The following is a 17,943-nucleotide window of genomic DNA, read 5'->3' on the forward strand; positions in this document are numbered from 1 at the left end:
AATCATGATTTTAAAGAACCTTTTTCTTCCTTTCCATATTCTATCGACCTGCCCCTAGATTATTTCAAAGTTCCACCCATTTTTTTCATTTAGATCGCACCTTTTTTTCTCGACGCAGTGAGGCGTGTTCTAGTGAAAAACACGAGCGTGCTTTTCAGAACCAGGGACCAGTTTCTCGAATCATTCACAAGTATTAAGTTCGTGGACATCCCATAGAAACACATATTACTTCTATAAAACACGTTTCAATGGGATGCCCAAGAAGTTAGACTTACGACGGTTTCGAGAAACTGTCCCCAGTTCGTCATTCTTCTTGTCAAGAGATAATTGATCTGTGCATGCTCACTAGCAGTTTAGGACTTGGTTCTTATTGCCCCCTGCAGCCATCAGCATTTCCCGATTGAGATGTTTTCAGCGTGGATCGTGTAATCACCTGGTCGGCTGATGAGCATAAAACTGCTCATCTGCAAAATTGGCACAGTCATTTTGATCATAATTATCTGTAATCTATTTGTGCGTTTGTGTTTGCAATATTGCATTGTATAACTGGCCGATTTTGCTTTTCATCGCTGCAGAATTAACAAGACTTTTGACCGGAGCGACATCCTTTCATGATAGAAATACACTTTTGATGTTCAGATAGCCAGAGTCTAAATTTAAAGAAACTCTTCAGTACTGTTTGGAAATCGGGCACGTTTGGAGTCACACTTTCCTGGTAACAATGAGGTATGTATAAAACCCACATCATTGGTATGGACTACTTCACAAATGTTTTCAAATGCTATGCATTCTTCTTTAAAACTAATGTTGCTCTTGACGACGTGAGAGGTTGCCTGACAAAGCAGCAACTTGTATGTGTATCAGGTGGATGCCATCCTCAATGACGCAAAAATATGCACACAGCAGGTGAATCACTATATGATATTTTGGGGGAAAACATCCATTCATTTTAGTACATTATTGAATTGCTTTAATATTACCTTCATAATAATTGAATCTCAATCAGTTATTCGTTCTTTATATTGAAAAAAAAGTATTAGCCAACCTTGGAATGAAATTAGAACTGTACTGCATTATATAAAATAGTATTCGTTTTTTAAACGGTGCATGTTGTGTTTACATTTCAGTGAATGTGTAAATTTGTTTTATTTATATTTGATATAGCTGTATCAGTACACGACATTGTTGACCTAGCATTTAAAAGCAAACTTATTATTATTTCAGATACCCAAGTACACCAATTGAGAGAGAGAGAGAGAGAGAGAGAGAGAGAGCAGGGAAATAGAATAGAACGATATAGATGTAGGGAGGGAGTAAGAAAGGGAGAATAAATAGAGCAAGGGATGGATAGAATGAAGGAATGAAAAGAAGGACGGGAGGAAGGAAGGACGAAAGATATAGAGAAAATGAGAGAGAAAGTGAGAATAAAAACAATGAATAAATGAATTACCGAATATATGACTGGAATTATAAAAGAAGATCACTGCGCGGCGCAGAGAACTACGTACTAAACAATTATCATGCTGATTAGTTCACTCTAAAAAAACTAAAAAGGTCAATCTCCATTTTGACAACTTTTCAAAATGTTTTGATTAACAAAACACTTTTAACATGCTAGATTACACTTTTATAGTGTTGGATTTAGCATGTTCATATAGTCTTAATCTGACATTTTGAAGAAAAGGAAAAAGTAGTAATTCATCGGCCCGTTTAAATGGTAATTAACAATTTTTATTTTCAGATTGTTCGAAATATGAAAGATGTTGAATTGAATATGAAGGAGAGAGACGTAAAAGGTGTAGAACAAGAAAGGTCTTGTAATGAGAATTAAATTGTAAATGACACTATTTCGTGTTAATGAATGGGTTTATCAGCCCCCAAAAGGGCAAGGGAAAGAATAATTACGAAATTCGAAAACATACAATTTGCTTACCATCTCGCAAAGAGTGTCGTCCATTATCCCTTTTCAAAATATATATATTTTCTTCTCAAATATGCCCTTGAGTAAGATTTCTTTACCATTCAATTTCTATTTTTGTCATTCCGATATACTTAGCCATCCTGTCCCCCATCATAAGTTTCATTCATTGCGATTGAATGGTAGAATTGGCGTAAAGAAATAAACCAATCCGTTATCAAAACACCCCGAGAGATAAGTCATCCATCATAATTATCCTTGTCTGGAGGCGTATGTAAATTGATCATTATGACAAGGGAAACAAAATGTAGCCTGTTTTCAGGCAAATTATAAAATTAGAACTTTTGACCACATAATATATAAGAACGGTAAAATAAGTGTTTTTACACAATTCGAATTGACATAATTTTAGAGAGTGAGTTCCTAAAAAAACAACTTGTTTTTACTGTGGATATTTTAGTTTTACCACAGATATAAGAACGGTAAAATAAGGTTTTTTTCACAATTCAGTTTCGAATTGACATCATGTCAAAGAGTGGGTTCCTAAAAAAACATGTTTTTGCTGTGGATAGTTTAGTTTTACCACAGATATAAGAAAGGTAAAATAAGTGTTATTTTTTCACAATTTAAATTTGAGTCATTTTAAAGAGTGAGTTCCTAAACGAACATGTAATTGCTGTGTATAGTATATTCGCAGATTTTCTTGTTTCGTCATCGTTTCCCTTGTCATTGTGATCAATTCGCATACGCCTGCAGATAAAGGTAATGACGATGCATGACTTAACAAACAAGAAAGATTTCTTGGAAGATTTATGGGAAGGAAAATTAGAAGGTACTAGACCAAGAGGACAAACAGAAAACTAACTGGGAGGGGAACATGGAATGACATTGCAAGAGTGTACGAAGATCATGGCAGAAAAAAGAGATATGTGGACAAAATGTTTTAATCTATATACCTCCTAGCCGGAAGAAGATACCTTGATAGATGGATATTTTTGTTAACAGTTTTTTCTTTTAGACTTTTTAATTATCATGATTAGGCTATATGAAATAGTACATTTATATCTATATCTAACCAACCTACCGTCCTATTCTTGTCTGTGGGAGCAGTGAATTTTGGAACCGAGAAAGTTATAAACCTGGTTAATATATATTTGAATGTTGGATATTACGATAATGTATGACACAATGACACATAAAAGTATGATTTACTAAGAATATGGGTTATACAAACTGGCTATTTGCAATGTTTTTGTTTACGCACCATACATTTTTAATTGAACCACCTTTTTCTTGATTAAATATATAATATATGCTGTCATGCTAAACACATAAAATAAATGATAAGATAATGTGATAGATTAATTAATCGTTTTATGTAAGTTCTCAAACCAATTGTTGTATTTTTTTACCGCATGCGCATTATAGCCCTATACAAGTCATGTACATCTACAGTGTACATGTACCGTATAATATGGCAATTTTAACAAGTATTAACAATATTAGTCCATGTTACAAAAACTAAAATGGCTCACACCCCCTTAGACACAATCTGAAATGAAGTTTTGCTGCTAGTTAGAACCCTTAGCTATCAGAATGTGTTTGTTTTCCCTAAAGTTAGTGACGGGTATGACCACTAGATGTATTACCATGGTAACGGATCAAGAACATAATAATTTTAGAAAATGTCATGTATTTGTAATTTAGGAAGGATATTTAACAGGTTTCTTACTTCAAACTATGATAAAATTTATATTTATTGAAAGGTCTTTATGAGATAAAAACATGTTTGGTCATAATTTGAAATCATGATTTTTGACATTCTTTCAACTTTTGAGCCCAAAATGACGTTTTCAGCTTTTAAAAATGTGAATGGCATCCACCCCTATCTGATTTCTAGTGATTTTTGCGAGCGTTTGAGCATGGATGCCATGCATTACCCCCCAAAATGCCGTCCAAAGTAAAACAACAAAAATCACGTCTTGGCTGATCCACTGAAAGCACACACCCACATTCACACGTAAACGGTACACATACAAGCACCCATGCGCACAAAATATCCACATGAACTCATTGCATCATACAAGTACTCATAAATGGCTATGCGCAGTGGCACTGGTAGCTGACACCTATCCTCTGAGCGAAAATTTAAATCTAAACCATTTACAAAAACAGAAACCATAAAAAGCAGCACTCCCTAACAAGTCTATCTTGTAATTGCCGTCTCCCTGACAGTATCCCATCTCTGTCAATATAATGCAGACAAATATAAGTAATACAATCATTACATTCTTGCGAACTTATATAAATTAATATTCTCTGTTATCCCTTATACATATCAATTATATCTAATTTGCTCCACTATCTATATGACATCATCTATTTCACCACAAGTCATCATGCATTCCATCTTGCTTTTAGTTTGGTATACTCTAAAGAATATCTACAATCCAGATATCCCAGATTACCTCCTAATATAGAATATGCTCCAAATCTACTCATTTCTATTATATACTACCACATTTAAATAAACGCATTTATACGATGGCTTAGAACTAACTTACAATAGATCAATATATAACCTTAAACTCTTAGGCCCGAATTCACAAAGGAGGTTTGTCGACAAACTTTGGTTTTCGTGCGTCATTATTTTTATGACGCGTTTCGACGCGTTTTTACAAACCAGGTTTGTAAAAAACGCGTAAAAACGCGTCATAATTATGACGTACGAAAACCAAGGTTTGTCGATAAAACCTCCTTTGTGAATTCGGGCCTTAAAGTCTAAACCTCAGAGGAAATAAACTTCATGAAATAACTAGACAGATCAAAATGTGGTTAAAGATGAAAAAGCTGATACCTGCTTACCTGTATACCGTCATTTGTAGAGGTGTTGTGGACGAGTGGATAAGTCGCCGGACTGTGGATCACAAGGTCCGTGGTTCAAGTCCCGCCGCAGCACTAATGTCCTTTGGCAAGACATTGATCTACATTTGCCACTCACCACCCAGGTGTTAAATGGGTACCCGGTAGGATGCGAAAGCTAATGTGGTTAGATTAGCAAGTGTGCGCATGTACAAATGACGCCTGGCTGGAATGCTCCCCAGGGAGTGGAGAATGTGCATACATTGTGTGCGGGTAAGCCTGAATCCAATGACCGGGGTAATAATATCTGTAAAGCGCTTTGTGAGGGCCTCCGGTCCTGAAACGCGCTATATAAGAACGAGCTATTATTATTATTATTATTTGTTCTTCTGCAAATTTCCCACCCATCTTTTGGGACCTATATAAGGAATTAAATTGTCTCCGACTTTTATTGTCTAAAAGATGAAACAACAACTATATATATTCAAGAAATAAGAACCCAATCAAAAATCTGCTAAGTAACATGTTCTAAGATGTATAAAGAAAAGGAAGCATATTTCCAGAATATTTGTCTTATATTATCAGCCTCGCATGCATACAACAAACAACTAGTATATGCCTATATTTGAAAGGTCATGGAAGATCCTTTTCTTCAGATTTTCATGTGTTCATACTTGAAGAATAAAACCAAATATGATCGGGTAGGATTTTGGTATCAGACATCTTTGCAATGAAAATACTTATTTGAATTTTTTTTTCTCAAATAGGGGAGAATGGTGAAGACATCAAACACTCTTCAATGGATATACAGTTAACAACTTAATTATTCATACCCTTACCAAATTTTGTAATTTTTAAACTATATTTTTGAAAGCATGATTTTCCTGATTTATGTTTTTTAATTATGTGACATATCAAAGCGTACATCTAAGAGTATTCAACAAAGGCCTTAATTCAACCGGTCCACCTCTGTTACGAAAAACACAGGGGTATGAATAATTTAGTTGTAAACTATATTAACATCGCAAGTATCATGAAGTCTTCAAAAAACCTATATACCTTCAATTACATTAAAGTCTCTAGGTTCGAAGAAACGTTTAGTTTCTTCTAATTTGTTTTGTTTTTCTTGCTTTGCTTCATATTAATTGAATAATATAATAATAGGATCTATATTCAATACCATGAAAATACTTTTGGAAGAACGAATCGAGACATTAAGCATAGGCTTGTGTTGGGTGTAAGCCTTTATAAAATCCAACCATTTGAAATATTTTGTTTATGTTTTACGCCGTTTGCAATTGATTAAGTTCATTCATTTTTTTATTAAAAAATCATTTGTATTTCAGCTCTCGAGCTGCGATGATGATTATTTAATAGATACTATTATTATTATTATTATTAGGCTATATATTACTATCATTATACAAACGGAACAGGGAAGGAAAGGGGAAAGGGAACTTAAAAGTAAAGAGGTTGGAAACGTGCTGCAACAACGTGATAGCGACTAAACTGTAGAAAAGTATATATAATACATATTTGTATGACAATATTTTAAGGAATTGAGAAAATGGTTCGGCTGGAACTAGGCTAGGCTCAAATGTGTGAAGCTGGAAGCCTTCCAAGTACTTGCTTGCTTAATTATCGCGTCCATTATTTCGTATTCATATGTCTCTTTTGAAATTGCAAGGTGCAAGGACCTGCTGGAACTCTTTGTAATTAGGGCTAGAATGATTAATGCGATATTTTTTTTTCACGTACCTTCCCCCTCAAATTAATTTATCATGATGTAGGCAGGGGTGAGATATTTCAATGCATTTTATTCAATCCCTTTTCACTCAAAATAAGGAGAAGAAAGGAGAAGGCGGATTACATATCCAAGTTTGATTGTATAATAGCCTCACCTGTCGTGATCTATAACAACACGGTCTTATAAATCACGTCTTCCATATTTTCCTTCTTTTATCCAAGTCGATGTTCAGGTCCGACACGCTATATATCAATATTTGTTTGCAATCAGCAACGTATTTCATTCATTGTTAATCATTGGATTGCTGCCAATGTGACATTTGGTAAAATGATAATACTTGAAATAATTGATCACTTTCAACGACGCATATCATTTTTTGGTGTAATGAGATATACAGTTCCAATTTGAATGCGATATGAGGCAAACGTTATTGAAAAAAAATATCTTTAAGTTTTCTTTTCTTTTGTCTTGGTAAAATAAATATTTAGGGGGTTTTCCCATTGAAATTTGCGCTGTGGAATACAAGAATCGGTGATCCAGGTTTTGAAGTACTTTTAAGAGTCATGACAGCAACGAGTAGCTTATTTTTAACACCACCCACCCCCCCCCCTTAAAAAAAAGAGTAGAATAAAGAGAAAAAGAAGAAATTAAATTAAATAAAAGTGATAAAAGATATGTTTTTAGTATTTAAAAAAATGAAGATTAAAAACTAATGAATAAATAAAATAAAATGAAAATAAATAAAATACTAATCCAGATGTAAACGTTAATAATACGTAAAAGAATATATTTCATATTTTGTTATCCATATTACTTTCAAACGCAGTCATTTCATTTTGCTGATTATTTCTCCCTTTACATATAGATAGCAAAATCACATTGCTATTTCCAAAGATCCGATCGTCTAAGCAAACAGACAAACATGTTGTCTATGTAATTATTTTCTTCCCATATCCCTAAGGCAGCTTGAGATCAAAGCCCGACCGACAAACGACAAGAACAAAATAACCACTTTGTTGCGACGTCTGTTTCTTAGTGTTTAAATCTATACCAATTTTCGAACAAAGGGGCAAAGGGTCTAGTAATTTAGCTTCTTGGAGTTGACACTGTACGCAGAAAGGTTATATGCCAACTGGTATAGAATAAATTCAGCTAAAATAAATCTGCATGTTTTTCAGTATATCATGCGTTTACGAAAGGCTGTGTCAACACCCCCCCCCCCGGGGGGGGGGGTACTCAGATTTGGTTTGGACGGGGGTGTGCGGCTGAAGCGTCTAAACCCATACCCAAATTAATACATTACACAAAGTTCTATTATTAGGTAACCATTGTCACGCATTTTACAGGTCAGTGTCCTGCATAGTAACTAAAATACAGGTCAGTGGTGTTCTCCCAAGTTTTACTACTCCGACATCACGAATTTAATACAAATGGCGACCCCAACAGGAGAATGGATAACAAGAAACTTTCAAACTTTGGATGGATTGTTTTCCTTGCTTAGTAATCAAATAGGAATGATTTCAAGATATTGTTTTAAAGACTATCAGCTAAAGTTTGTGGGGTTTAATTTTCCTTTTTTAACCTTCTGTAACGTAGCATGCACATATCAATCGTGGTGTGATTGTAGAGGATCCTGAAAACATGCACTTTTTAGAGACGTAACCCGCCCTACTTTTCAAAGTTTATTTTACTGACACGAATCTCTTTGTTTGCTCTAAGAAAGAGAAATCCCCAAGCTATGTTCTCTTTTAAAAGAAACGCAATTTATCACAAAACATCGTTATATTCCCCGCCACCTGCCACCACCATCTGAACGATGGACTCAAGTACTATTATAATAAACCCCTCAAAAAATGCTGAAAACTCTTTTGAAGTGTTATATCCTGATGATTAACGACTTTTGCAGAAATAAAATAACAATTACTGCCAAGTTTTGTTTTATAATGAGATGTTTCCAAACTAATAATGACGTATTTTTTTTGTCTGCATGCATTCTTTTCATTTTCTTCTTTCGATATCGTTGACCTGTTTTGCATTGTTCAGTTGTGCATTCTTACGTTGGTATCACCCTACACCACGGAGAGAGAGAAAGACAGAGAGAGAGAGAGAGAGAGAGAGAGAGAGAGAGAGAGAGAAAGAGAGGGCAGAGAGAAATATTTGTCAATAATAAATATAGATAATCATAATCTTTTCATTTCCGTGTTATGTTTGAATGTTGACAGGTTGAAAAGAATTACCGTTGTCCTCTTAGCAGTGGCGTCTGGCATCTTAACTAGTTGCTACGGTAACCATGAACATCACGGTAAGTAACGAGTGCACATAATAATTATTGTTATTTACATTATTATGCAAATTTTAAAATGGCACACGTCGATGGATTAGACTTTCAAAAATCAATTTACATAGCCTTTTTCATTACCAATTGAATTATGCAAACATTATCCAGCCTAGAAACACGACAGAATGATACAATCGTCCCACACATAGCCCCCCCACAAACACACAGCCCCCCCCACACACACACACACATACACACACATGAAGATGACAAGATTGTTTTGTTGTTCGTGTAACGCCACATGCCATTATATATGGCAATGATAATTTTATCTTGGATTGTTTTTGTTTTGACTGATTCTAGAACGAGATTCAGAATCGATGATTCATTGGTACGGTACGGACATCAGACACAGGGATGAGAGATCAGCAGAATCATCGTGAGTAATGATACCTTACTGTACAAGGCTTGTTCAAACATGACGCGGTAAACCGCATTATTAAAAAAAACACCGCGGTAAAAAAAACAAAAAAACTTGTATATGCATGAATGGCAACTGCTCACAGCAAAAGTTCTATTAACGCGCAATATATCTGTGACTTAAGATACAGAAATGCGTTATACTTACGTCAGCATCAACAAAAATGGCCGCGGTTTACCGCTTCATTGGTGAACGAGGCTTATATGAACTTGAGTGGAAATTCATTTCAGAGAGAGTCATTAGGGATCACTTCGTTTGCTTGAAAATACTGAATGAATCCACACTCAAAAGAGTAAGTAAAGCGAGTGGAAATTCCAGCTCAATGATATTAAAGGAACAGTAATATAGCGCATTACTGTAACTTTCAAAAAGGTCTGAACGCGCTAAGGAAAGGTAAGAAAAAAACAAAAACAATTATTAACTACTAAGTACGGTAACAATTAATTAGATAAATGTTTTCGGAGCAGTTTTGAATTATCGAAATGTAACAGTGTTAAAGCTCTTCTGTCTCTCAGCACACGATACCATTTACTGTAATAGGCATTTGTATAGCGCCGTCTATCTAGAAATTCTATTTCGAGGCGCACTTATTATTACCCTGGCTTTAGCCTAGCTGCCATTAGAGCGCTCCAGCATTTCAAGGAATTAATGGATCGAGTCTGGCAAATGAAGATTAATGCCTTGCCAAATTTATGTTTATAATGCATGTAGCAACAATGGGAAATGTATGTATTTTTATTATTGACAACAAAATTGAATATTCAATAAACAGAGGTGATCTGAGATCATTGTGTGAGGAGCTGGGTTACTTCATCAAGCCGGAGACTTGTATGGTATCTACCCGGATGCTCTACCATACAGCTGACGGGTCGTGTAACAATCTCTTACATCCATCGTTGGGCAAGGCAGGACTACCACACAAGAGATACCTTCCTGCAGAGTACGGAGATGGTAATGCCCCCTTCTCATTCATTGCCGAATTCGGGGCCGAACTTTTCCGAGGGCTCCCGAACCAGTAGTGTAAAGCCCCTTCTTTTGTTATTACCGAATTCGGGTGCCGACCTTTCCCGAGGGATCCCGAATCAGTATAACGTAATGCCCCTGGCCCTTCTCATTCATCGCCGAATGTGGGTGCCGGTCTTTGTCGAGGGCTCCCGAACCAGTAGCGTATATGCCCCTTCTCATTCATTGCCGAATATGAGTGCCGACCTTGCCGCGGGATCCCGAACCAGTATAGCGCAATGCCCCTGGCCCTTCTCATTCACCGCCGAATGTGGGTGCCGGTCTTTGTCGAGGGCTCCCGAACCAGTAGCGTATATGCCCCTTCTCATTCATTGCCGAATGTGGGTGCCGACCTTTGTCGAGGGCTCCCGAACCAGTAGCGTAACGCCCCTTCTTTTTCATTGCCAAATGTTGGAGCCGACCATTGCCGAGGGCTCGCAAACCAGGAGCGTAATGCCCCTTCTTGTTCATTGCCGAATGTGGGTATCGACCTTTACCGAGGGATCCCGAACCAGTAGCGTATTTCCCTGGCCCTTCTTATTCATTGCCGAATGTGGGTGCCGACCTTTCCCGAGAGCGCTCGAACTAGTAGCGTTAAGCCCCTTATTTTTAATTGCCGAATGTGGGTGCCGACCTTTTCCGAGGGCTCTCGAACCAGAATTGTAATGCCCTTTCAATTTCCGAGTCTGGGTTCCGAACCAGTAGAGTAATGCCCCTGGCCCTTCTCATTCATTGCCGAATGTGGGTGCCGACCTTTCCCGGGAGCTCTCAAACCAGTAGTGTAATGCCCCTTCAATTGCCGAATCTGGTTGCCGATCTTTGCCGTGGGCTCCCGAAGGCTGCCGAGCCAGTGGCATAGATAACAGGGAGCAGGGGAAATATGCCCCCAATCGAATAAAACATAAGAAAGAGACAACAAAATAAAAGACAGGGAGAGAGAGATATAAAAAAAAAAAAAAAAAAAAAAAAAAAAAAAAAAAAACTGTAAAGGAACGTGGAAAGAGATGAATATTATCACTTCCACGCCCTTCCCGAAATCGATAGCTTTTGAAATGTGCATTAATTTTCATCGAGTGAGGCCAATGACGGTATAATTATTAAGTAAAAACACCATTTCTACATTATTATTTCTGGATCAAACCCTCCGAAATGTTACTTGATTAGGTAATAACCATCATTATCACGTATAGGTGGAAAAGTTATTTTTTACTCTCTCCTCCCACGCATTTGTGTATTCATACCTGTCACTGTATTTGTTTCCTAGGCATTGGTTCCTTGCATCAAGCAGAAGGCGGCAGAACATTACCGAGTACAAGAGAAATCACCAACATCGTGGTCAGGAACGACTCTGTCCTCGTCCCACGACTGACCGCCATGACCATGCACTTTGGACAACTTCTTGACCATGACGTAGGCCACACACCCGTTCATCCAAGTAATTATTATTTTCTTATGTATTATATTGATGAAAACCAGCGTGGTGTTTAAATGTAAATAAACGTGACAATATTATGTAGGAATATTTACAAGAAAGATAATGATGATTATGAGGATGATTATGATGGTGGTGTTGTTGTTGTTGGTGGTGGCTTCTTGTAGATAACTACTTCATCCCCATTATGCTTGGGCGCTCATGGCGCTTGCACTACGGAAATTCAATGTTCTTAGTCAATGTGTCAAATTATTCTTTAGATAATGTCGTAGCTTTGCAAAGGGAAGTCTTGAGGGCCGACAAGAACGTTGACATAGACTCGGCGAGTGGTGCTGATGCAGATATGTACGGCACTTACTCCTGCGACAATAATTGCTCCTCGTATTCTCCTACACTAGCCGAATTCCTATCTTCAACCATAGATCAAACACTAAACCAAACCTAAAATACAATGATCGATATCCACAACCCTAGCCGTATAAAATAATATTTCCCATGTGGGTGGTAACATATTACTTGTAACAAATGATTAAAGATGTTTGTATATTAAAGGCCAAACCCAGATTATTGCCAATATTTTACTACAATACCTATCCATCTGTCAGAACAGTGTATAAGGGGCATGGCTTTGATTATGGTTAGGGTTAGGATTGGGGTTAGGGTTAGGGTTATGTAGATGGTTAGTGTCAGGGTTAGGCTCTACGGTCAAGATAAAGGTTACCTGTATGGTGTGGGTATCCTTCAATATTAGGTTGTTCCTTATTTTCATGACGCATTTACCGCTCTGTCCTTTAGACACGTGTGGTTGCGAGACGAAAGATAACTGCATCCCTATCGCGGTGCCATCCGATGATCCAGCCTTCCGGACCCGCTGTCTACCTCTCTCACGCTCAAAAACAGTTCCAGGACCCGGATGTGTGGACCAACCCAGGGAACAACTTAATCAGATCACAACTTTCATCGATGGTTCCATTCTATACGGATCGTCGGCCAGTGTACAGGCTAATCTGAGGGGTTCTGGAGGTACGTGGTAGTGGGAGCACTGTGATTTGTTGATGAAGGCTATTGAATCTTGCGCGAGATTCGAAGGCCTGGACCACACACAAAAAAAAAATGTAGGTGAGGGACGGGTCACACCTCCATCCCGTCACTACGTACGTCTCTTCTTTTTGATTAAAAATATCCTAAATGAATCTGTATATTAAGGTTCTTCTTGTAAAGATAGATCATGGAAGAAAATGTAGAATTTAAAATTTCTTCAGTGAAAGAGCCATTAATTTCTCCCGAATTTACCTCTCCAGAATTTACCTCTCCAAAAATACTTTTCCGTATCTCTTCACCCTTTATCGTTGGGCTTGTTAATTCAATCACGCTTTCTTTGTGGCGTGTGTCATTAAACGATAACCAATATTCATACCGGATCATCCGTGCGTTCTGAAAGAGCATTTACATTCAACAATACTTTTTGCACGGTTCAGTAAAAAAGAACGATATTGTTTTCTCCTCAGGTCTCTTAAGAGCTCGTAAGAACCCTTTCGACGCATCCCTCAAGACATTCTTGCCAGACGATGAAGAAAACGCCAAATGTGATAGCCGAGATTCCGAGTTTCCCTGCGGTAAGGCTGGAGACAAACGTGCCGCGGTTCAGGAAGGACTAACCACACTCCATACCATCTTCATGCGGTACCACAACGAAATCGCCAAGCAGCTCTCCGCAATGAATCCGCACTGGGGTAACGAACGCGTCTTCCTGGAAACACGAAAGATCGTCTCCTCAGTTTTGCAGCACATATCGTATAACGAATATCTACCGGTCACGCTTGGCAGTGACTTAATGAAGCGGTATCGGTTGAGTGTGGGTAGCGGTTATCCCTACCGCGGTTACCAGGCGAACCTCGACCCCACCATGCCGAACGTCTTCGCTCATGCAGCTTTCCGGATGGGTCACAGTCAGGTCTCTTCTAACCTCACTCGGGTAGATGTCCGCTACAGAGAGGTGTACGACCCTGTCGTACTGCGGTTAGCATTCTTCAATGGCAGCTCACTTCACGACGTTCTAAATGGCGGCATAGATAGCATAGTACGAGGAATGTTGGTCCAGCCGCTCGAGAAGATTGATCGGTTCTTTAGTGAGGACGTCACAAGGTTCTTATTTGCTGATCCACTTAACAGGTATCAACAGCAGTTTCATATATGATAACTTATATTCTTTTGCAGTTTTCGCAGTTTGGTATTAAGGTATACTTTGTGCCATCTGATTTTGGTCAAAAGATACTTTGGAAAGTCCTCATCGTTCTCATACCATAACATTATGGCCACGCCTTTATCAGTAATGCCCACATAGACAACACTTTTCAAAGCGCCGACAAAAAAATAATCACTCTTAAATCGTATATTCTTGTTGTTCCGTATATCCCTTAAAACAATTTAAGTCCGAAGATGCGTTTTAGTTTTTGGAGTTGCGTATTGTCGTATCCCCTTCCCTCTCCCACGAGAACTTTTTGTTCATCATTTCCGATGGTATATTACATACATTGAGAACAAAACGAAGTTGTACTTGTTTATTGTAATTTCAAGGTTTTCCTTCACAGAGTCACTACTAATCTTCAATATATTTATATAGCTTCGGACTAGATCTGGTAGCCATCAACACACAGCGTGGTCGAGACCATGGGCTCCCTGGTTACACAAAATGGCGTTCTTTCTGTGGTCTTCCGGATGTTTCCTCTTTCGACGAACTCGGTGACGTGATGTCACCGGAAACCATCGACGTCTTGAAGATAGCATACACGTGAGAACATGACTTGTAGTAAAGAATTTAAAAATTATATGGACTGTTCGGTTATGTATCTGGCAATTGTTGTCCGACCTTTTCCACAATTATGTCCGCCGAAAAATTAGTTTTCATCCACTGGATTTTAATTAACGTTGTATAATACTTTTAAGACACATAATTTAAATAAAGAAAAGGTAAAACAGGAAGACATCTTCTTCTAGTTATCGTTTGCAAATAATCTTTCGTCAGAGTGATGATTAAAGCAAACACCTTTTCCCAAGTTCTGTCATGAATGTTTGTATTCTCTGTCCCAAGCTATGAAATAACTTGTTTTGTTTTGTCTAACGATTGCAGGCATGTTGATGACATTGATGCATTTATTGGGATGGTCGTCGAAGAACCAATAAATGGCGCTCTCGTAGGTCAAACTGTGGGTTGTATCTTAGGAAAGCAATTCCACGACCTCAAGTTCGGCGATAGATTCTGGTACGAGAATCCCGCTGGTGTGCAGGCTCTTAAACCGAGTAAGTATTCTGAATTTCGTCAAGGGCTGGTCCAGGATTTTGTAAAATAGGGGACACTATATTCCTCAGAATTCGACACGTGAATATGATGACAAGAACACGGTTATGAGAATTTGGGGTGTCGTTTTACAACGAAAATTCTCAAAAAGAAATATTCATCAGATATTGAAATTACCTTAACTTGATTTAAAACAAAATATCTTTGAAACCATGTTTAATAACATAAATCATAACTGCATGGTCCTCGGTTGAATACAAAATTGTGTTTCATACTCACTGTTTATTTGTTCCGTGTATAGATCAGAGGAATTCTATTCGTCAGATGACGTTTGCCAGGGTGATTTGTGAGACCCTGGACACAATCGACACCATCCAACCGTTCGTCTTCCATAGCGCCGATAAACAACCAGGGTAAGAAAATCGATTGTTGTTATTATTACCTTCGTCATCATCATTCATTATTGATAACTTTTTGTATTTATATATACTGTTTTATTCTTATGTTAAAGATAATCTTTCCAATGTTTGTTTTCCAGGCAACGTGATGGAATATTAATGTTCTTTACTTTATACTTCCATGGTTATGGCAGAAGATAAACCAATAAATCTGTTTCTAGCATTCATAAGTAGAGCACCTTTTGTAACAAATATCCCTCTCCCAATATTTATTTCCTGTATAGGGGGATTGAGTCTTTCGCCGACTACAGCGCCACGCACGAGTATCCCGACAAAAAAGGCGCCTTTCCTGATTTCAGTAACGCACGTGTGAGCTGTAAGGACTTCAATGTTATCCCGCCCTTTGACTTACGCCCTTGGCTGGATAGAAGGGACACATATAAGTGCGGGACTACCACTAACAAAGAGAATAAACTGGGCGATGACTAGAATGTTTTGGGGATAAGGAACAGAACAAAATAGTCAGGTTTATATATGGATCAGCTAGTCCAAGCTATTTTCTCCCTTACGTTAGCGATCGCCACATCTAAGATTTGTATTTACTGTATCTAGCTGATAGCCCTACTGGAATTTGGAACATTTATCAAAATCTTTCAGCAAAATAATTAATGTTTATGTAATTTCGCGTTCACGATGCCATAATACATCATAGTATTCAGTAACTTATATGGGACATACATTGCACTTGCATACTAGAGGACATGGGAGGGGCGTGTCCTTCGCCGAGAACGGAAGAGAAGGAGTACAGAATAATGATGTGTAATCTTTTATGAATAAGTTCTCAAATTCTATTTTAAAAGCTTTTGCTGCAAGTATTCAGAACTCGACTAAAGACATATACCTATTTCGGATTGCTTACAATAATTAGTCTCTGCTTTTTTGTCTTTCCCAGTTAGAATCATAAACAGACTTTGTTGGTAGTTGTTCAGTCTCTTCAGCGCCTTTGATTAGGCAACTAGATATTGGCGCTTTATAAATACCTGGATTGGATTGGATTGGATTATTCAGCATTTTTCAACTAGCAGAAATAAGTCCCCCAAATAATCTTGTTAATTAGCCGATAAAAGAAAGAAGAAAAAAGTGTGTGTGCGTGTATGGGGTTGTGGGTGATCGTCTTCTTTAAAGATCATATCGCAGGATGGTCATGGAGCATTGACTATAGTTTATGTACATTCAATTTGTATGCGTATTATGCTGTTGATATCTGTTACGATGAAAGTGTAACAAAATGTGATGTCCAGAGGCTTTGCCGGAGGTTTGTCAGACATGTAACCAACTAATAATGCAAGTTATCCAAATCGCCAGGTAGGTCGTCTCATTTGGCTTTTGGATATGAAATTGATAAATAGGTAAACTGGTGTTTTGTAATAATACATGTTTCCTGAATATCATAGGCCTACTATGAAAATTTCAATTGAAATAAAATTGATTGTGAAGAAATTTTGTAAATAACGATTCTGAAGTTACTAATTCTCATTTATTTTAGATTACATTGCTATTGATAGGACAACGTTCGTTATTCATAGACGGGCCTATTTTTTTTGGTAATCTCAAAGGCAGGACTTAATATTATCATCTCATGATCATTACTTCATACTTAGAGTGATAATATTTCTTGAAACTACAATAAAAATGTATTGTGAACCTATATTGCACATTCAAGTTAAGGCACTTCAGTTTGGCACAAATTGATTATCATGTAATCGCATAACCTGTTTTATCTTACAAAAGGTGGGTTTTTTTAGGTGACTAGCTGGGTTTTAACTTTTAAACTTACATTTTTCACATAATATCATTAAATGTTATTAAATTGTTATGTGTAAAGATATTTTGGGGCTTATTTTCTCTTTTTTAGACCTCATATTTGCATGATTTATCGTGTTTTTCATTTATCTTTTTAATTGTATTGAAAGTTTTTATGACTTTGGTACATACTGAGATATATTATTATCACATATGAGTCGAGTAACACACTAACGGATAATCGCTTGCACTCCAAGACGCATGATATATGACGACAAAAAGTTAATAATATAAAATTATGAAAACGATCGAAGGAACACAAAGTTTTAATATCATTACGATGATAACAATATCTAAAATCGTAGGTATATTATATGTATTGTTCTTCGTCATTATATTTGCAAATAATCCAGTCTTCACTCTATACGATGTTATGTATATGGATGTTTAAGGTGATATAATACTATTTCCTATAAGTACTGTTCTAATATTTTTATTCATTCGGAATTTCGATTTGTGTTGTCTGTCAAAATACAGTCAAACCTGTGGTCTTTGTAAACCATTTTCAAGGGAAACAAAAAATGTCCTTGAAGACAGATGGTCTTTGTAGACAAGTGGTCACTAAAAGCAGGTATATAATCTTTGATATGAAACACCATTTTAGGTGAGGTTCTAAGCTTGCTCATCAACGAAGTCATTAATGGGCTGTGATCAAGATGGAAAC

General features: G+C 37.3%; 1 protein-coding gene across 1 annotated transcript; it reads left to right on the plus strand.

Moving 5' to 3' along the window:
• Positions 1 to 311: 311 nt before the first annotated feature.
• LOC579920 (lactoperoxidase) lies at positions 312 to 16,599 on the plus strand. Its single transcript, XM_780011.5, has 11 exons — positions 312 to 726; positions 8,750 to 8,829; positions 9,169 to 9,244; positions 10,059 to 10,237; positions 11,553 to 11,723; positions 12,516 to 12,743; positions 13,229 to 13,892; positions 14,344 to 14,511; positions 14,851 to 15,020; positions 15,320 to 15,431; positions 15,701 to 16,599. The coding sequence occupies exons 1-11, from the start codon at positions 722 to 724 to the stop codon at positions 15,903 to 15,905; spliced, it is 2,058 nt and encodes a 685-aa protein (XP_785104.4). The 5' UTR covers positions 312 to 721; the 3' UTR covers positions 15,906 to 16,599.
• The last annotated feature ends 1,344 nt before the right edge of the window (positions 16,600 to 17,943 follow it).

The sequence above is a fragment of the Strongylocentrotus purpuratus genome, unplaced genomic scaffold, assembly GCF_000002235.5.
Source record: "Strongylocentrotus purpuratus isolate Spur 01 unplaced genomic scaffold, Spur_5.0 spur5_scaffold_2, whole genome shotgun sequence".
NCBI classification, from domain to species: domain Eukaryota; kingdom Metazoa; phylum Echinodermata; class Echinoidea; order Camarodonta; family Strongylocentrotidae; genus Strongylocentrotus; species Strongylocentrotus purpuratus.